The sequence below is a fragment of the Ochlerotatus camptorhynchus genome, unplaced genomic scaffold (genome assembly GCF_037179485.1).
Source record: "Ochlerotatus camptorhynchus isolate MF236.1 unplaced genomic scaffold, CSIRO-AGI_Acam_v1.1 ptg000302l, whole genome shotgun sequence".
NCBI lineage: Eukaryota > Metazoa > Arthropoda > Insecta > Diptera > Culicidae > Ochlerotatus > Ochlerotatus camptorhynchus.
This window is the reverse complement of record NW_027040790.1, coordinates 1,643,716-1,658,740: the sequence shown is the minus strand read 5'-3', so window position 1 is coordinate 1,658,740 and position 15,025 is coordinate 1,643,716. Positions and strand designations below refer to the sequence as shown.

Genomic DNA, 15,025 nt, shown 5'->3' with positions numbered 1-15,025 from the left:
TCCATTCTGTTTTATAAAATGCGTTTTCTGTGTTCAACCAATCAGAAACGATGAAAGAACAAGAACACAACAACTAACAAAAAGAATTTAACCCTCGAGTAGGTATAAAACAGCCAAAATTTGGAATTTTTGTTCACTTTCGTTTCAACCTTCATCGACGTCACAATTATCATACTAGAAAATGACTGGACGCGGCAAGGGTGGAAAAGGACTTGGCAAAGGAGGAGCCAAGCGTCACCGAAAAGTGTTGCGTGACAACATCCAGGGCATCACTAAACCTGCAATCCGTCGTTTGGCTCGTCGTGGTGGAGTTAAGAGAATTTCCGGTCTCATTTACGAAGAAACCAGAGGAGTGCTGAAGGTATTTCTGGAAAACGTTATTCGTGACGCCGTTACTTACACCGAACATGCGAAGAGGAAGACTGTCACCGCCATGGATGTCGTTTACGCTCTGAAGCGGCAGGGACGTACTCTGTACGGATTCGGGGGTTAATTTAGTATCATCGACTCAGAACAAAAAACCGGCCCTTTTCAGGGCCACCATATAAATTTAAAAGGTGTTTTAGAATTGACTTTCTTGCCAGAATGTGAATGGTTGAAGTGATGTGGTGGAGCGTTCATCAATCTGCGGGTGTTAAGCTTAAATCAACGTAGGTCCTGCTGGTTACCGCTACTAATCCAGTACCGACAATATTCTGCATACATTTTGGTGTGGTAGTTCCAGATACGTCGTGCACTTCCGGAATCAAGAGAAGAAATTAATGAAAATGCCTGAGTTGTCCGAAGGCACTTTGGGGAAAGATATCGCAAAAGAGTTAAGGAATATTCCTAAAATATACACAATTAAGTACAACACATAACAGACGTTATCCAACGCCAACCCTGCGGTCGTATCTAGTATACAACCATTCCAACTTTTTCAAATTGAGTAAAAGATCATGGGTTAAACTCAAGCCTCGTTACATTACTGAGTTTGAAGTATTATTTGAGTTTTAGGAAAGACGCGTTGATTGGAGATGCACATCAAATTCTTCTCAAGAGCAGTTATTGTAGTCACCGGTGAGGTCGTCTCCGGGATCGAAACATAGCAACAACAAATTGAACAGAAACTTGATCATAATTGTTTTGTGGTATAAGGAGCTCGGTGGCCTAGTGGCGACCGATTTTGCTTACTGAGCAGAAGACCGTAGGTTCAAACCCAAGATCCTTCGCGCTATGGAATCGTAAGGACATCAATTCAGCATATCGTTTACCAAAACAGATCCTGCTGCAATCAAAAACCCTTTTATCCAACATCCCAGTGATTTCTCGTGGAAGTGCAAAGGTGTCCTCGGTTTTCATCGAAGCGAGTATTACGTCAACATATTCCTACTCATTCCTTTCTTGACCAGCATTCGGACGTGACCGGCGCTTTTACATTGAGGATGAATGACTGTCCCAAGCAACGTCTATTGGTTCTATGTGTAATTACAGCTGATCTGACAATAACAAAGTTGCATCCTCAGGCGGTCAACCATGCTCATGTTTAAAAGAAGTAGAGATAAGATGATTTTCGAGCATTTTCTAATTAGTTGTTCAACGTTTTGTATCTGTCAAAAAACCGCTCATGTTTTAAATAACGAGTCAACTCCAAAAAGAAAATAACTTTTGAGCTCAATTGCAGGATTGCTCAATAGTTCGTATGTGTCAAAAAACTGCTCATGTTTTTAAGAAGGAGTTAACTTCAAGAGAGATAAATGACTGTTTTGTATGTATACATTCAGATTGATCAATAGATTGTGTTTACCGAATAACAGCTCATGTTTTTAAAAGGGAGTTGAATCCAAGAGAGGGAAATAGCTTTGGCATTTTCCGATGAATAGTAGGGATGTAATGTCGGCCTAAATGCCCCTAATTTAGGCCCATACATAAATTCAGCAATCGACTAAATTTTCAATAGCTGCCAAAAATATCCATTAGTACCGTCCCAATGACGCTAGATAAAATTGATAAACAGCAAGTTTTTAGCGATGGGTCCATCATTGGGACGGTACTAGGGGATTTTTTGTTCGCTATTGAAAATTAAGTCGATTGCTGAATTTATGTATGGGCCCAAACTAGAGGCATTTAGGCCGACATTACATCCATTTCCCCTATATCTTTATGATGGAAACTAGAAATACTCAGAGAGAGAGATAGGCGGAGAAAACAATATACAATTCGGCAGCAGGGATTTGTTGTTTAAATTATCTTGCAACCCTTGCTAGAACCTAGCATTTCAAATGACTTTTATTTTTGATTCGATTTACGTGCAAAATAATAATTGATTGCATTGCAATATTTTGCACATTTCTTGGTGCCATTTATTAACCAACGAAGATCAATTAAGCAATAGAGTTAGAATATTGTTTTGGTTCCAAAAACTAGTTGAATTTGAGAAGCACACAAAAGATAGAGGTGATTGAATTTCTGTTCGATTGCAATACTCTCAAATTTATTCTAGTAAGAATCCTCGGAAAAATCTAATTGGAATGTTTGATTAGCTCAGATTTTGACAGTTCATTTGGCTCAAAACGTTCTCTCCGCCCATCTCTCCCTCTGAGTATTTCTAATATAATCGATTAGGATTTGTATTTTTTTTTATTTGAATTTCTTACATTATGCCAAACAACCATTAGGCCAAACGACCACTAGGATAAACAACCATTATGCCAAACGACGATTATCCCAAACGACGATTATGTCAAACATTTTTATGCCAACTAAACTACCACCGAATGAAACATAAAACGAGCAAATAAGGCGAAAACAAAGTTCATCAAGTCAAACCGTTCCTGACTGCAATGTACGTAATACGAAAAGTTGTGATAAAATACGACAGCTGGCAGGGAGGAAAAAGTCCTACCACCACGAGTCACCAACAATCGAACCGAATCGGGGAATAAGTCAAAAGATCACAAGAAATCCAATGCTCAATCTCTGCTGTCGCTCTTTGGTAGGGCGACTTGAGTCCGCATTCAGACAAACTCAGCGTAAACTTCCTCCGCGGTCTGGGAACGCAACATGGCCAGCTGGTGAACAGCCAAAAGGGCACAAGCGTGTCGTGAAATTCGATCACATGGTGCGCACTCTTCGAAGTAACCTTGAAACGTTGAACACTGCTGCGGACCAGGCGACTACCTATAGTGAATCAGGCAACGCAAGAGCCTAAACGAAAAGTAATTCGAGAAAACTGCCTTCGACGGCGCAGTTTAGATCGGTAAAATGAAAAATGGAATTCCAGACCGGCAATCGTTTACGTTGGCATATGCAGGAGGGGCTTGGATCGGAGAGTTCTAATAGCTCGAAACTAGACACACCAATGAGTCCGGATGCTGAATGATTGTGAATAAAAACAAAAACTTTTCATTATCCAAAACGGAAGGTCGAGGATAGAAGAAAACCATCCCAGCGCGATGCAAGCAGCAGGGTGTAACGAAAGGATTTTCCATGAATTGAGGGGGGGGGAGCTGTGTCAACGGGATTTTTTGTGCTATGTAAAGGGAGCCAACCTATCCTGTTGAGCCGGAGTGTTGTTTTGCATAACTCATCATTTCATCAAACAAAGCAAAGAAATCCCCGACTTATAAACATCGGTCAACATCTGGCACTGTTGGCACCGAAAGAGGACGACGATTCCTGACAAATACAACAGATGCCGGCGTTGTTTCCGTTCCCCTATCATTTAAATTGACTTCGTTTCGCTTTCATAATCTTTTAATAGCTTTTCTTTGCCCCGTTCCGAACAAGCCTCACACCATTGAACAGCGGGTCTGATTGGGAGACTCTGGAACGAGAAACAGGCTGTGGAAATCTGAAAGCGGCCGACTGCGATTGCATGAATGGATGGAGGATACGTAATGAATTTGAAATTGACATTTGGATGAAGGATGGCAACGAAACAAGTCGCAGACTGAGATGAAGGGAGTGTGTGTGTGTGCTGTCAGCTAAGTTTAAATCACAGACAAAGATTGCAGTGTGATGTAAATGAGAACATATGTTCATGATGGAATTGGAATAAATGTCTCGATCATGTTAATGTCAATACATGTCAGAACAATAGATTGAAGAGTACCGTATACGTATGTATGTATCTATCGTATTCGTAAATTCTTACATATAACAAACCTTATGCCTGAAGCATTTTATGACAAGTAATCAAACAGATGTAAAAGTCTGATTGTTTGAGTTCTACGTATCGTTTTCCGAAAGTTACCTGCAAATAAAGAAAAAAAGGAATATGAAGTTTGTTTAGTTAGTCTTTAATTATATGTAGGGTAATAATGTATTTCGGCCTAATCATCCAATTTCGACAGAAAGAGCAGAAAACATCAAATACAGGGGAAATGGATGTAATGTCGGCCTAAATGCCCCTAATTTGGGCCCATACATAAATTCAGAAATCGACTAAATTTTCAATAGCGACTAAAAATATCCATTAGTACCGTCCCAATGACGCGTTCATCTGTATAAAATTGATAAATAGCAAATTTTTAGCCATGGGCCCAATCTTAGATCCATAGGTCAACATTAGAGCCATTTCCCCTATCTATGATTTCGGCGTTAACGGTTTACTTATACGTTATGTACGATTCTTTAGTTCAAAGGCTGCTACACAAAGCCTGTAAAAGAGTAAAGTATGAATATTCACCCTTTTTTCTTATATACAAAACAACCATTCCAAGCGAATCCATTAATCCATTTCACTTTTACCTTCATCCCTATGACGAAGTAAATCCAATCGCGTTCCAATGTGTTTGAACGAAATTGAAACTCATAGGCCTCATGAAACTCATGTGGAATCAAGAAGCATTGTTGTATTTTTAACAAAATATAAACAATTTGTGACCCTCTATCAAATCCAACGGTGCATAATACTAATTAGACTGATGCAAAATTTGAAATTTTTGCTCCACAGTGCTCAAACGGTTTCAAATCAGGTCCTGATTAGCCTCCCAAAATTTAAACTCATTTGGTAAGAAGCTGACTTGGCACAAACTATTCGAAATTTATATGGAAATTACTATGGGAAAACCAAACTTTTTGTTCATTGTCTTCTACCCGTTTTAAATATTGCTTTTTCGAAAGTTTCTATAACTATTCTTACGGAAAATTTTCTAAGCTACAACTTTGCGCAGTATCGTTTTTCAGCCAAATGTCAAATTAAATTGTTATTAATTGTTTAAGAGATTGATAATCCTATGACATGACAACTGTTTTGTTAGCAACACTGTATTCTGCAGTGTGACAAAGTAGCCATGATATTTGTGATCTATTCGTCGCACCAGAAACACCAATGTTGCCTGCTGAACAGTTGAATGAGCATAATCATAAGACATCAGTGACTTGTATCATTAATAACTTTTGTTCCTTACATTTGATTGAAAAGTGATTTTCAACAAACTGCTATCATTTTTAAAAGCATACTGATGTGGTGAATTGTTAGATACATATGAACAAAACATAAGTTTTCCCATAGTAATTCCCATATAAACTTGAAATGGTTTGTGCCAAGTCAGTTTCTTACTAAAGTAGTTCAAATTTTGGGAGGCTAATCAGGACCCAATTTGGAACCGTTTAAGCACTGTGGAACGAAAATTTCAAATTTCGCATCAGTCTCATGCTAATGCATAAGAGCTGTTCCACGTCAAATGGCGAATCGGAAAAACTTGAACTTCTTCGATTTGCTTGAAACATTACATAATTGTGTGCTATGAGCAATCATTCACATTTTTGCAAAACATCAGCCATTTAGGATATTCTATTTTAATGAAAAAACATACCCGGTGTTTTTTTTTGTAAATTTGAATAAAAATTACAAAACAGTGTTGAAAACTCAAATATCACAAAAAAGCATATCTGAAATGTTTAAATACATTTTTTAAAAGCTTGTGAAAAAGCAATCTTTTAAGAATGCTTAAAACTATTGACACTTGAAAATACAAAAAAAAAGTGGAACAGGAACTTGTATACTAAAATAAGTAGGGTTTCATAAACCGGTAGGATGTCGGAAATCAATAATAACATGGAATTATCAGAAAAAGCTACAATGTAAACAAGATTCCTCAGAACGAGCAGTTGTCACCCACACGATTAAAGCCGTTCGTACCACTCTCGAAAAGTCATTGATGCGTGCTCTTGGAAAACATCCTTTTATAGCATTTGTATACCTAATTCATCCCTTAGAGGAATTTTCCAACAGCCAAAGATAGACAATCTTCCAGGAATATTTCTCAACGACAACCTACTATAAACGTACGCATGCATCACCCAAATCAAATAAGGCAAAATATAATCCAGGGATTCAATTTATCATGAAGTTTAGTACGTTTCGCACCTCTACCTTTCCAGAGTCAGCCTCCGAAATTCAAAGCACGAATAAAAGTTGAGCAGGTATAGGTATAAGTCGAATTGAGGAAAAAAAAAACAGAATGTAAAGAAAACGAATAATGCCATCGAACGCTGTGCAAAAGATAAACGAATCGTTTCATCTGGTAGAGCTGGATATTGTGATACCTATACCAGCCTATACCGAAGCGAGAGTAGGTTATTGTGTAGGTATATCTAAGCCGAAATGGGTACACAGGTAGGCTGAAGTGAAGATATAGTTGGGCGCACTCAAAGCGAGACGGGAAGCGATAGTAAAAAGTCGCTACCTCACCATTGGGCGGTGAGTCAGCCATATGTGTACGAATGTTTACCCTCGCGCTGCCATAAACGCATGGAAATTTGATCAACCGAAAGTGAGAGTAGCTCCAACATTATTTAATAAAGGCTGTATTATACCTTTTCGGATTCGTTAGCGAGAAGAAAATGCTGCTACAATAAACTGAGCACTCCAAGTGGAGCGGTAATACGAGTCGTTGATAATTGAAACTGAACTGAACCTACGCCTGGCAAGAGGAAGGACTTGTAGCGAATTTCTAGGAATGTGGGAGACCTGTGTCGATGTGTTGTTTGCTTTCCCTCGCCCGGACCCCGGTCGTCGGCAGCGTGACACGAATATCTGAAGGTGCCTGATTTGTTTACGTAGGTTAGTGTGGTAAAAAGGTAGACAGGCAATATTATAACACCTCTCGAAATAGGAAAGATGTAAATTTCAGCCGGGGTGTCTTTCCTTGCTTTGTTCACAGGCGGCGGCGATGTTAGTTTGATTCTGGCTCAATGGAGCATTTGATTAGCCAAGCGAGATTGGACTGCGAATGCTCAGACAATCAAGCAGAGATCCGCATCGGTTGACGAAATGTGCGTCTTGAATATTTGCTTCCAGCTTTTGATTGTATGCAACTTACGAGTTTTGGCAAATAAATATATTCATTTTTCTCAGTTTCTCTTGGTATGAAAACATCGACTTTGAAATATTTTTCAGATAGGTTTCAAGAAATATTCCAAGATTTAAGATTTCCCAAATCCCAAAAATGGTTGTGTACCTCAATTTTATACATACGTTACGTTGCACTTGATGTCCGGCCTTTAGGCAATTGGTCATTAAGCCGAAAGACCATTAGGCAGAATGGTAATCAGGGCGAATGATTTCCAGCTTGGTATACTTTTTGAGAGTTGTCGGAATGCGATTTTTGTTTTTGGAATTGAAGAAATTTCATACATCCACTGTAATTTGAAAGGTTCAAGTTCGGCAAGCAATTAAAATGCAATGTTTCAAGTACTTTTCCCCCCTAAGGTGTCGAAGTGTCCTTGGTTCAAAGGTTTGGAGGTGGGTCGAGACTTCATTCGTGTGATGTCTCGCCTCATGTCCAATCACTATTCGCTAAGCGCTCACTTGTTTCGTGTTGGGTTGAGGGACAGTAATCTCTGTGAATGTGGACAAGGTTACCTGGACGCAGATCACATTATTTGGTCATGTGCTGAGCACCGTGGAGTCAGATCCGAGTTGTACGATTCTCTTCGGGCTCGAGGTAGACAACCTAATGTCCCAGTTCTGGATATTTTGGCTAGACGCGATCTGGAGTTTATGCAACTCATATTTGTTTTCTTCAGTGGCGTCGCGTCCACATGTGCACCCTGTGCACGACACAGGTTTAGTTTAGTTTTCTTTATTAACGAGACACGACACAGGTGTGAATAATTAAAAAAATGCGTTAAGATTTTTTATAGATTTTATGGTCACATTATAGCTGTACTACTTTACTCCAGATTACAAGTGACCATGAATACACTATTTTATAGTGTGGCTCAATTAAATCTTCGACCTTGGTTTACTTCAAAAAGGTTCGGATGGTCTGCCTAATCCCTAATGCATTGATTTCTAAGCATATCGATAACACTACCATGACAAAACTCGTTAAATAGTGCACCTAAAAGCTAGTTTTTTGGGTGGCGGGTGGCAAGTTTGTGAATGGTCAATGCCTGATGTAAGCCAAGCAGAGCTTCTATAACTTCTTGAAACATACCACAAATTTTCCACAATACATGGCGGTTTGCACCACTAGTTGTAATTGAAACTTTCAGCAGTCACGCGTCAAACGGGAGCAACACGTAAACAGCAGTCTGGTACGCTTTGGACGTTATCATACTTGCAGACCAGTTTGAATGTGTGAGTTTAAATTAGAAGAACATGTGTGATGTATGGGTGCCCAAAGTGTGCATTTCTAGCTGTGCACTTGGATATCTGATTGCAGGCAAAGAGAGTAATGGAGAAAGAGAGCGCAAAAACTCGCATTTACTCTCTTGTCAGTTGTAAATCTCTCAATTACCAATGGTTGCGCCGGTGCGCCTGTGAAAACTTATGAGCTTCCCCTGGTTCATTCTGATAGTGTTGTTCTGATGAATAAAGAGTTGATTAATTCAAGTTTGCTACCCAGGGGACGTCATGAATTTTCTCTAGATTTTGACACTGTTTTGTATCAACAAATGTTTTCGGAAGTGTTTGACGGATATTCTTCATTACACTTCAGTCGAAATATTATAGGCCCTTCGAATGTTACGTTAGGTAGTGATTAATATAGTAATTGAGAATATGTCCCTCGAATTCATGAAGCATTGAAAAATATACAAAAACTAATATGTGATGGTAAGCTATAACGAACAAAGTTTGGTGCACAGGTAAACAAATGAGGCACGCGACGCCTCTGTTTCTTTAAGAATATTAACCATAGATTGTAAGTTTGATTAACCTTGTGTTTAATTTGTATTTTGTGTGTGTGTTTCTTTTTTGTATATTTGTTTCTGTAATAATTGTATCAAAACAGAGTTGATATAACGTCGATAGGATTAAGTATATGTTTTAGAAATAGTGAAATTTTTTAATCATAAATCATATTCCAAATCTCCTTTTCCCTCTCTCGATCCAAACAATTGTCATCCTTTAAGTTCGAGAAGACCGTGAGTTACCGATCAAATCCTTTAATTTTAGATTTAAGACCTTTATAATGTATAAAGAAAATGATAACTTGGCTCTGTCAAGTTTATTCGATTGAGCCTGTACGAATAAAGTAATTAACAAAAAAAAAAGTACTTTTCCAATCATCACCAGTTGTTTTAAGTTTTTCTTGTTTTGCGATTCATACTGCCGTACTCTAACGGAACTATCTACCTACCCTCTTCTAAGACCATTCTCTAGCTAATCAGTTATCACACTAAGCCGTCATGTTCGATAGCATTTCCAACCAACTCTAAAAATCGCAAACTTCACGTATGAACTAACATAAAAATACTTTGAATGTAACAACTCAAGGCGGGAGTAGCTGTCAACAATGCTGGTGATGGTACAGCACGCTTTATCTCTGAGATTACTAAGTTGGTCATGACGAGAGAAGCAACACAATAGTTGGGTAATGAAGAATTGCATTATAACACACCATCGACTGTAAATGCTTTCGAAAAAGCGACCTTTAGGTAGTAATGAAACCAAGACTAACATTTGAAAGGGGCAGAAAAGCCAAAATTTAAACAAACCATATTTTGCCACATATAGAGAGAACATTTCACAAACTACTCGATAAACACGAAAAAATAGAAGAAAATATCAATTCTAATCATCAAAACCATTTCCGTATTCCGTGGCGTATTTCCAATTTTCAACTCTATAATGCATCTGGTTGTTACGATTTGGATGGGGAGAATGGAAATGTCAACTCCCTGTTGCTAACATTTCGTGGATAAAGGGCGGGCTCTTCTTCCCATTCATTGGGCATCTTCCTGTTGGATGGCTCGTTATTTGACCAATTTACTGTCCCAAGGAGATGAATAGGCGAATTGCCGATCAATCCATCTATTCGTTTGTGGCCCTGCATACAGCGATTTGCTGATGTCAATCAGAGGCTATTAAGCTTGATCAAGTTCAATAGTGAGGAGAGCCCACAGCCATTGGACTAGTTTCCGTGCTACAATGAGTGTAGACCACTATCATCATATTATTTTATTTTATTTTTTTTTGACGACGAATCATCGGCATCCAATTAGCCAAACAAAGTTTTACGTGGCACAGGCCAATCAACTCTCAACGTGACATCAGCCTCAATGAGTAGATCCGACGACAAGTTCTGGCTGTATCTAACAAAAATATCACCAGATGTATCGAAGGCAGACATCGAGAAACTTGCCAAAGATTGTTTGAATACGGATGAAGTTGTTGCCAAATCCCTGAAACCCAGAGGACGGGCTTTGTCAGCACTGTCCTTCGTTTCATTTAAGGTTGGAGTCAATCTCGAAATGAAGATAAAAGCTATGGATCCTTCGTCTTGGCCACAAGGTATCAAATTTCAGGAGTTCGTTGAAGATGGAAGGAGAACGCAAAATTTTTGGAAACCGGTATTGGATCCGGTATTGGACCGTATATTATCAAAACGTCCGAGGCTTGAGGACAAAAACTAACGCTCTACATTACGAATGCTGACATTACAAATGCTGAACTCGAAAGCAACTACACAATCTACCGCTGTGACCGGAATTCTCACACCAGCGCACTGCGACATGGCGGTGGCGTCTTAATTGCCGTGAAATCCGAGCTGAAGTGTAAGGCTGTGCATCTTGTGAGCGTTGAGAGACTCGAACAAATTGCTGTTCAAGTCGATTTACAACATCAATCGATCTTCCTGTGCTGCATCTATATTCGACCGAACAGTCAGCCCGACATTTACACCAAACACGCTGAGTCCGTACAACAGCTCCTTGGTTGTGGGCGATTAGAATCTGCCAAATCTAGCTTGGGACTTCGATGAGGATGTCAGAGGATTTCTGCCTATCAATGCTTCATCAGAACAGGAACTCGCTGTAGTGGAGTCCATACTGTCTGCTGGATTGAAGTAAATCAACGATCTGGTGAACACGAATGGTAAGCTTCTTGACCTGGTTCTCGTCAGTGACTCCGATTGCATCGAGCTGTTTGAACCACCCTCTGCAATTATGAAAGTTAATTGTTACCACAGGCCGTTGGTTCTAAAAGTTAACTCCCGTTCGAGAGATCATCCGTTCCGTACCCAGCAACCCGCAGTGAGCATAATTTCGCACAATGTGATTTCGATGTTGTTAATACGAGGATTGCCGCATTTTTTTTCCCTTGATTTGTTTTCCGTCGTTCTTGTTTTCCGTGCTGAGCACCAATGCTACCGACGCCAGAAAGGCAGCTCCCATACCTGGACCCTACCTATCGATCCATCAACTCATGAACCGGGGACCAACGGCTTTACTTCCCTTCCGAATGAAGGCGTGATCAGAGATGTTATGCCTCAGAACATCCCGGCGGTGCCGACTGGGATTGAACCCAGGCCTGCTGGGGTGAGAGGCAATCACGCTTACCACTACACCACCGGTGCCGCTGAGGATTGCCGCCTTGAATTGGGTACAAATAGTTGACCAACCTACCATTGATGCCGCCGTCTCCGTATTCTACGACAACATCTATAAAGTAATCCAAGATACTGTTCCGGTGAAGACACGAAAATCTTGTTTGCAATTCCAACAAACCTTGGTGGAATCTACAATTGCGTAATCTGCGTAACCGTCTGCGTAAAGCTCGAAAACGTTACTTTCGTTGCGGACCGCAGCAAACAAGTATACGGTGCGCTAGTAGAAGCAGAGTATAATAGTTTGCAGAAAGCTCGCTTTCGTGAGTACGTCGACAACCTCCAGAGGGGTTTCAAGGAAAACCCATCGTCGTTCTGGTCTTTTATCAACTCTCGGAAAAGATCAGCTGGTATTCCCGTGGACGTCACTTACGGTAGTAGAAGCTCCACCACCGACACCGCTTCTGCTGACCTTTTCGCTGACTTTTTCCGAAGTGTTTTCGAACCCGATTAAACTCCTCCACCGCAGCAATACATTGATCAGCTACCAAGATACGACATTCACCTGCAGTAGCTCATCTTCAGTCAAGACGCTATTTTCAAAGCCCTTTGCTCAGTCGATCCATCGAAAGGTCCAGGCCCAGACCGTATTCCACCGTATTTCGTCAATAATTGTGCAGCATCGTTGGCCATTCTCGTTATGTCTATTTTCAATCGATCGCTTAAGGATGGCGTTTTTCCGGATGCCTGGAAATTCGCCTCAATTACACCAATCTTCAAGTCCGGTAACATGCACAAAGTGGAAAATTACCGACCTATCTCGATCCTGAACTGCTTGGCCAAAGTTCTCGAAAGCCTTCTGCATGATAAGTTGTATCCAGCTGTTCAACCCATAATTTTAGAGTTTCAGCATGGATTCAGGAAAAAGCGCTCCACAGTCTCTAATTTGGACTCCGTTTACATCGACTTCTCTAAGGCTTTTGACAAAGTCCCTCACGACCTAGCCATTATGAAGCTAAACCGCCTTGGTCTGCCACCGTGGATCGTTTGTTGGTTGAAATCATACTTATCATCCAGGAAGGCTTTCGTGGTATTCCATATACCATCGGGGGTTCCACAAGGGAGTCACATAGGACCTCTCATTTTTGTTCTGTTTATTAACGACGTGTGTGATATGCTAAGTTCCTGTAAGTTGCTATATGCGGATGATCTTAAGCTGTACCGTGTGATTAAATCGATCGTGGATTGTTGCGCACTACAAGCTGATATAGAGCGATTGTCATCCTGGTGTCAGATGAATGGAATGCAAGCCAATGCTGACAAATGCAAAGTGATTACCCTTACCCGCTCTCACTCTCCGATAATTTTTGATTACTCTATGAATCAATCGCCGCTTGAAATGGTTAATGCCATTAAGGATCTTGGGCTCATCTTGGACAGCAAACTACGGTTTAACGAGCACATATCCATGATAGTTGCAAAAGCCAACTCCATGCTAGGATTTTTGCGCCGCAATACTGCACAATTCGACGACGTGTACGCCCTGAAAGCGCTGTACTGCTCTATGTTCCGGAGTGTTCTTGAATATGGAGTGCAAATTTGGGCTCCATATCATGCTGTTCATGTACTGCGCATCGAGAGAATCCAGAAACAGTTTATAAAGTTTTGCATTACGACGTCTTCCATGGACAAATCTAGATAGCTCACCTCCGTACGAGTATAGATGTGCGCTTATTGGACTGCAAACACTAACAAATCGCCGAGTCTTTCTCCAGAGGATGTTCATATTCTACATGATTAGTTATCATATTGACTGCTGTTGTTTGCTCGGGAACATCAATTTCCACACTCCAGCTCGCCGTCTCCGCAACTATTACTTTCTGTGGACTCCCGGACATCGTACTGCTTACGGTTATAACAATCCTCTCGATAGATGTTGCAGACAATTTAATGATTTGTGTGCTGTTTTGATTTTAATATAAGTAGACCAGTTTTTAAGAATAGGATTAAGTCACTTTAAACATAAATATGCCAAACGTACTGATTTTGTAGTATCTAGTTACGCCCGGTTCATTTGAAATGCATCCAATTGATATTTCACGTGTAAACAACGAACAAAAAGAAGACAAAAAAAATATTCCGGGCCTAATTCCACTCTCACAAAATTTGCGAACGAACAACCAAGGCGTAGCAACAAACAAATCTGGATCAACAGTAAAGAAGGGCCCATCAGCATTTGTAAACAAACCGTTCCAAAGACCATTCCTCACAAATCGAAGGCCGCCCACACAAACCAACAAGTTTACCCTATCCGATGATGGTGTTGGTTTGCGTGGGTGGCCTTCGCTTTGTGAGTAAAGAGCTTTGGAACGGATTGCTTACAAATGCTGATGGGCCCTTTTCTATTGTTGATCCAGAAATAATCCTGAGGGTGTATTTCCACGGCCTTTCACTCGTATTTTGGCAGTTCAAAGGGTGGAAGATCCGAGGGAAACAACATGCAAGAGATTATCAGGGCGTATAATGTGTTCTTCTCAATTTCACGATTTTTTTTTTAATTTTTAGATAGATTACACTATTAACTAAAATCACCCAAAAAAGGTAATGTCGTGAAATAAGATTAATTTTTAGGTTATCAAAATTTGGAAGCGATTTTCTCGAAATGGTGATTTTGGAATTCCGCCCTTTTCAAATGTTAGGGTAGAAACGTCACTAGAACTATTCCACAGCCGCAGACAGTACATGAGTAAGTAAAAGCGCACACTTTTTTGCCCGTAGAATTGAAGACATACTTCATATATCCGCGTACATCGTACGGGTTAGGTGTACGTTTGACTTTGTACTGTCGCATTAATGGCCCTTCGCTCATTTTCAACTTCATTAAATGTTCATACTGCCGTACTCTCTTCTAAGACCATTCTATAGCTAATAAATTATCACACTAAAGCTTCATGTTAGATAAAATTTCCAACCAACAATTTAACTCAAGAAATATGAAGCTATTCTAAGCTATAAAGTGGAACTAATGTTTCCAATTCTGAAATTGTAGAGAGAGTAAATATAACAATTTTATTATACTATCAAAAGTGCCCGCATTGTCAAAGATACCCCGTTTTACGGTACCTGTTAATATTTTCAAAATTCCTCTCCCACGCATCAACGATCAATTTTAAATTTTCCCTGGCGTACACTCTACCTTTCTCGCTCTCTCTTGGTGTCATATATGACACGGATATTATTCCACTAATTGGATGATTTATTAA

At 40.0% G+C, this 15,025-nt stretch overlaps 1 protein-coding gene and 1 long non-coding RNA gene across 6 annotated transcripts in view; one reads left to right on the top strand and one right to left on the bottom strand.

The window, feature by feature from the left end:
- The window catches only part of LOC135707044 (uncharacterized), a 268,313-nt gene that overhangs the window by 218,114 nt on the left and 35,174 nt on the right, over positions 1-15,025 (bottom strand). The gene's annotated exons all lie outside the window — the stretch shown is intronic.
- On the top strand, positions 182-545 carry LOC135707053 (histone H4). Its single transcript, XM_065228774.1, has one exon. It carries the CDS (start codon positions 182-184, stop codon positions 491-493), a length of 312 nt encoding a protein of 103 aa, XP_065084846.1. The 3' UTR covers positions 494-545.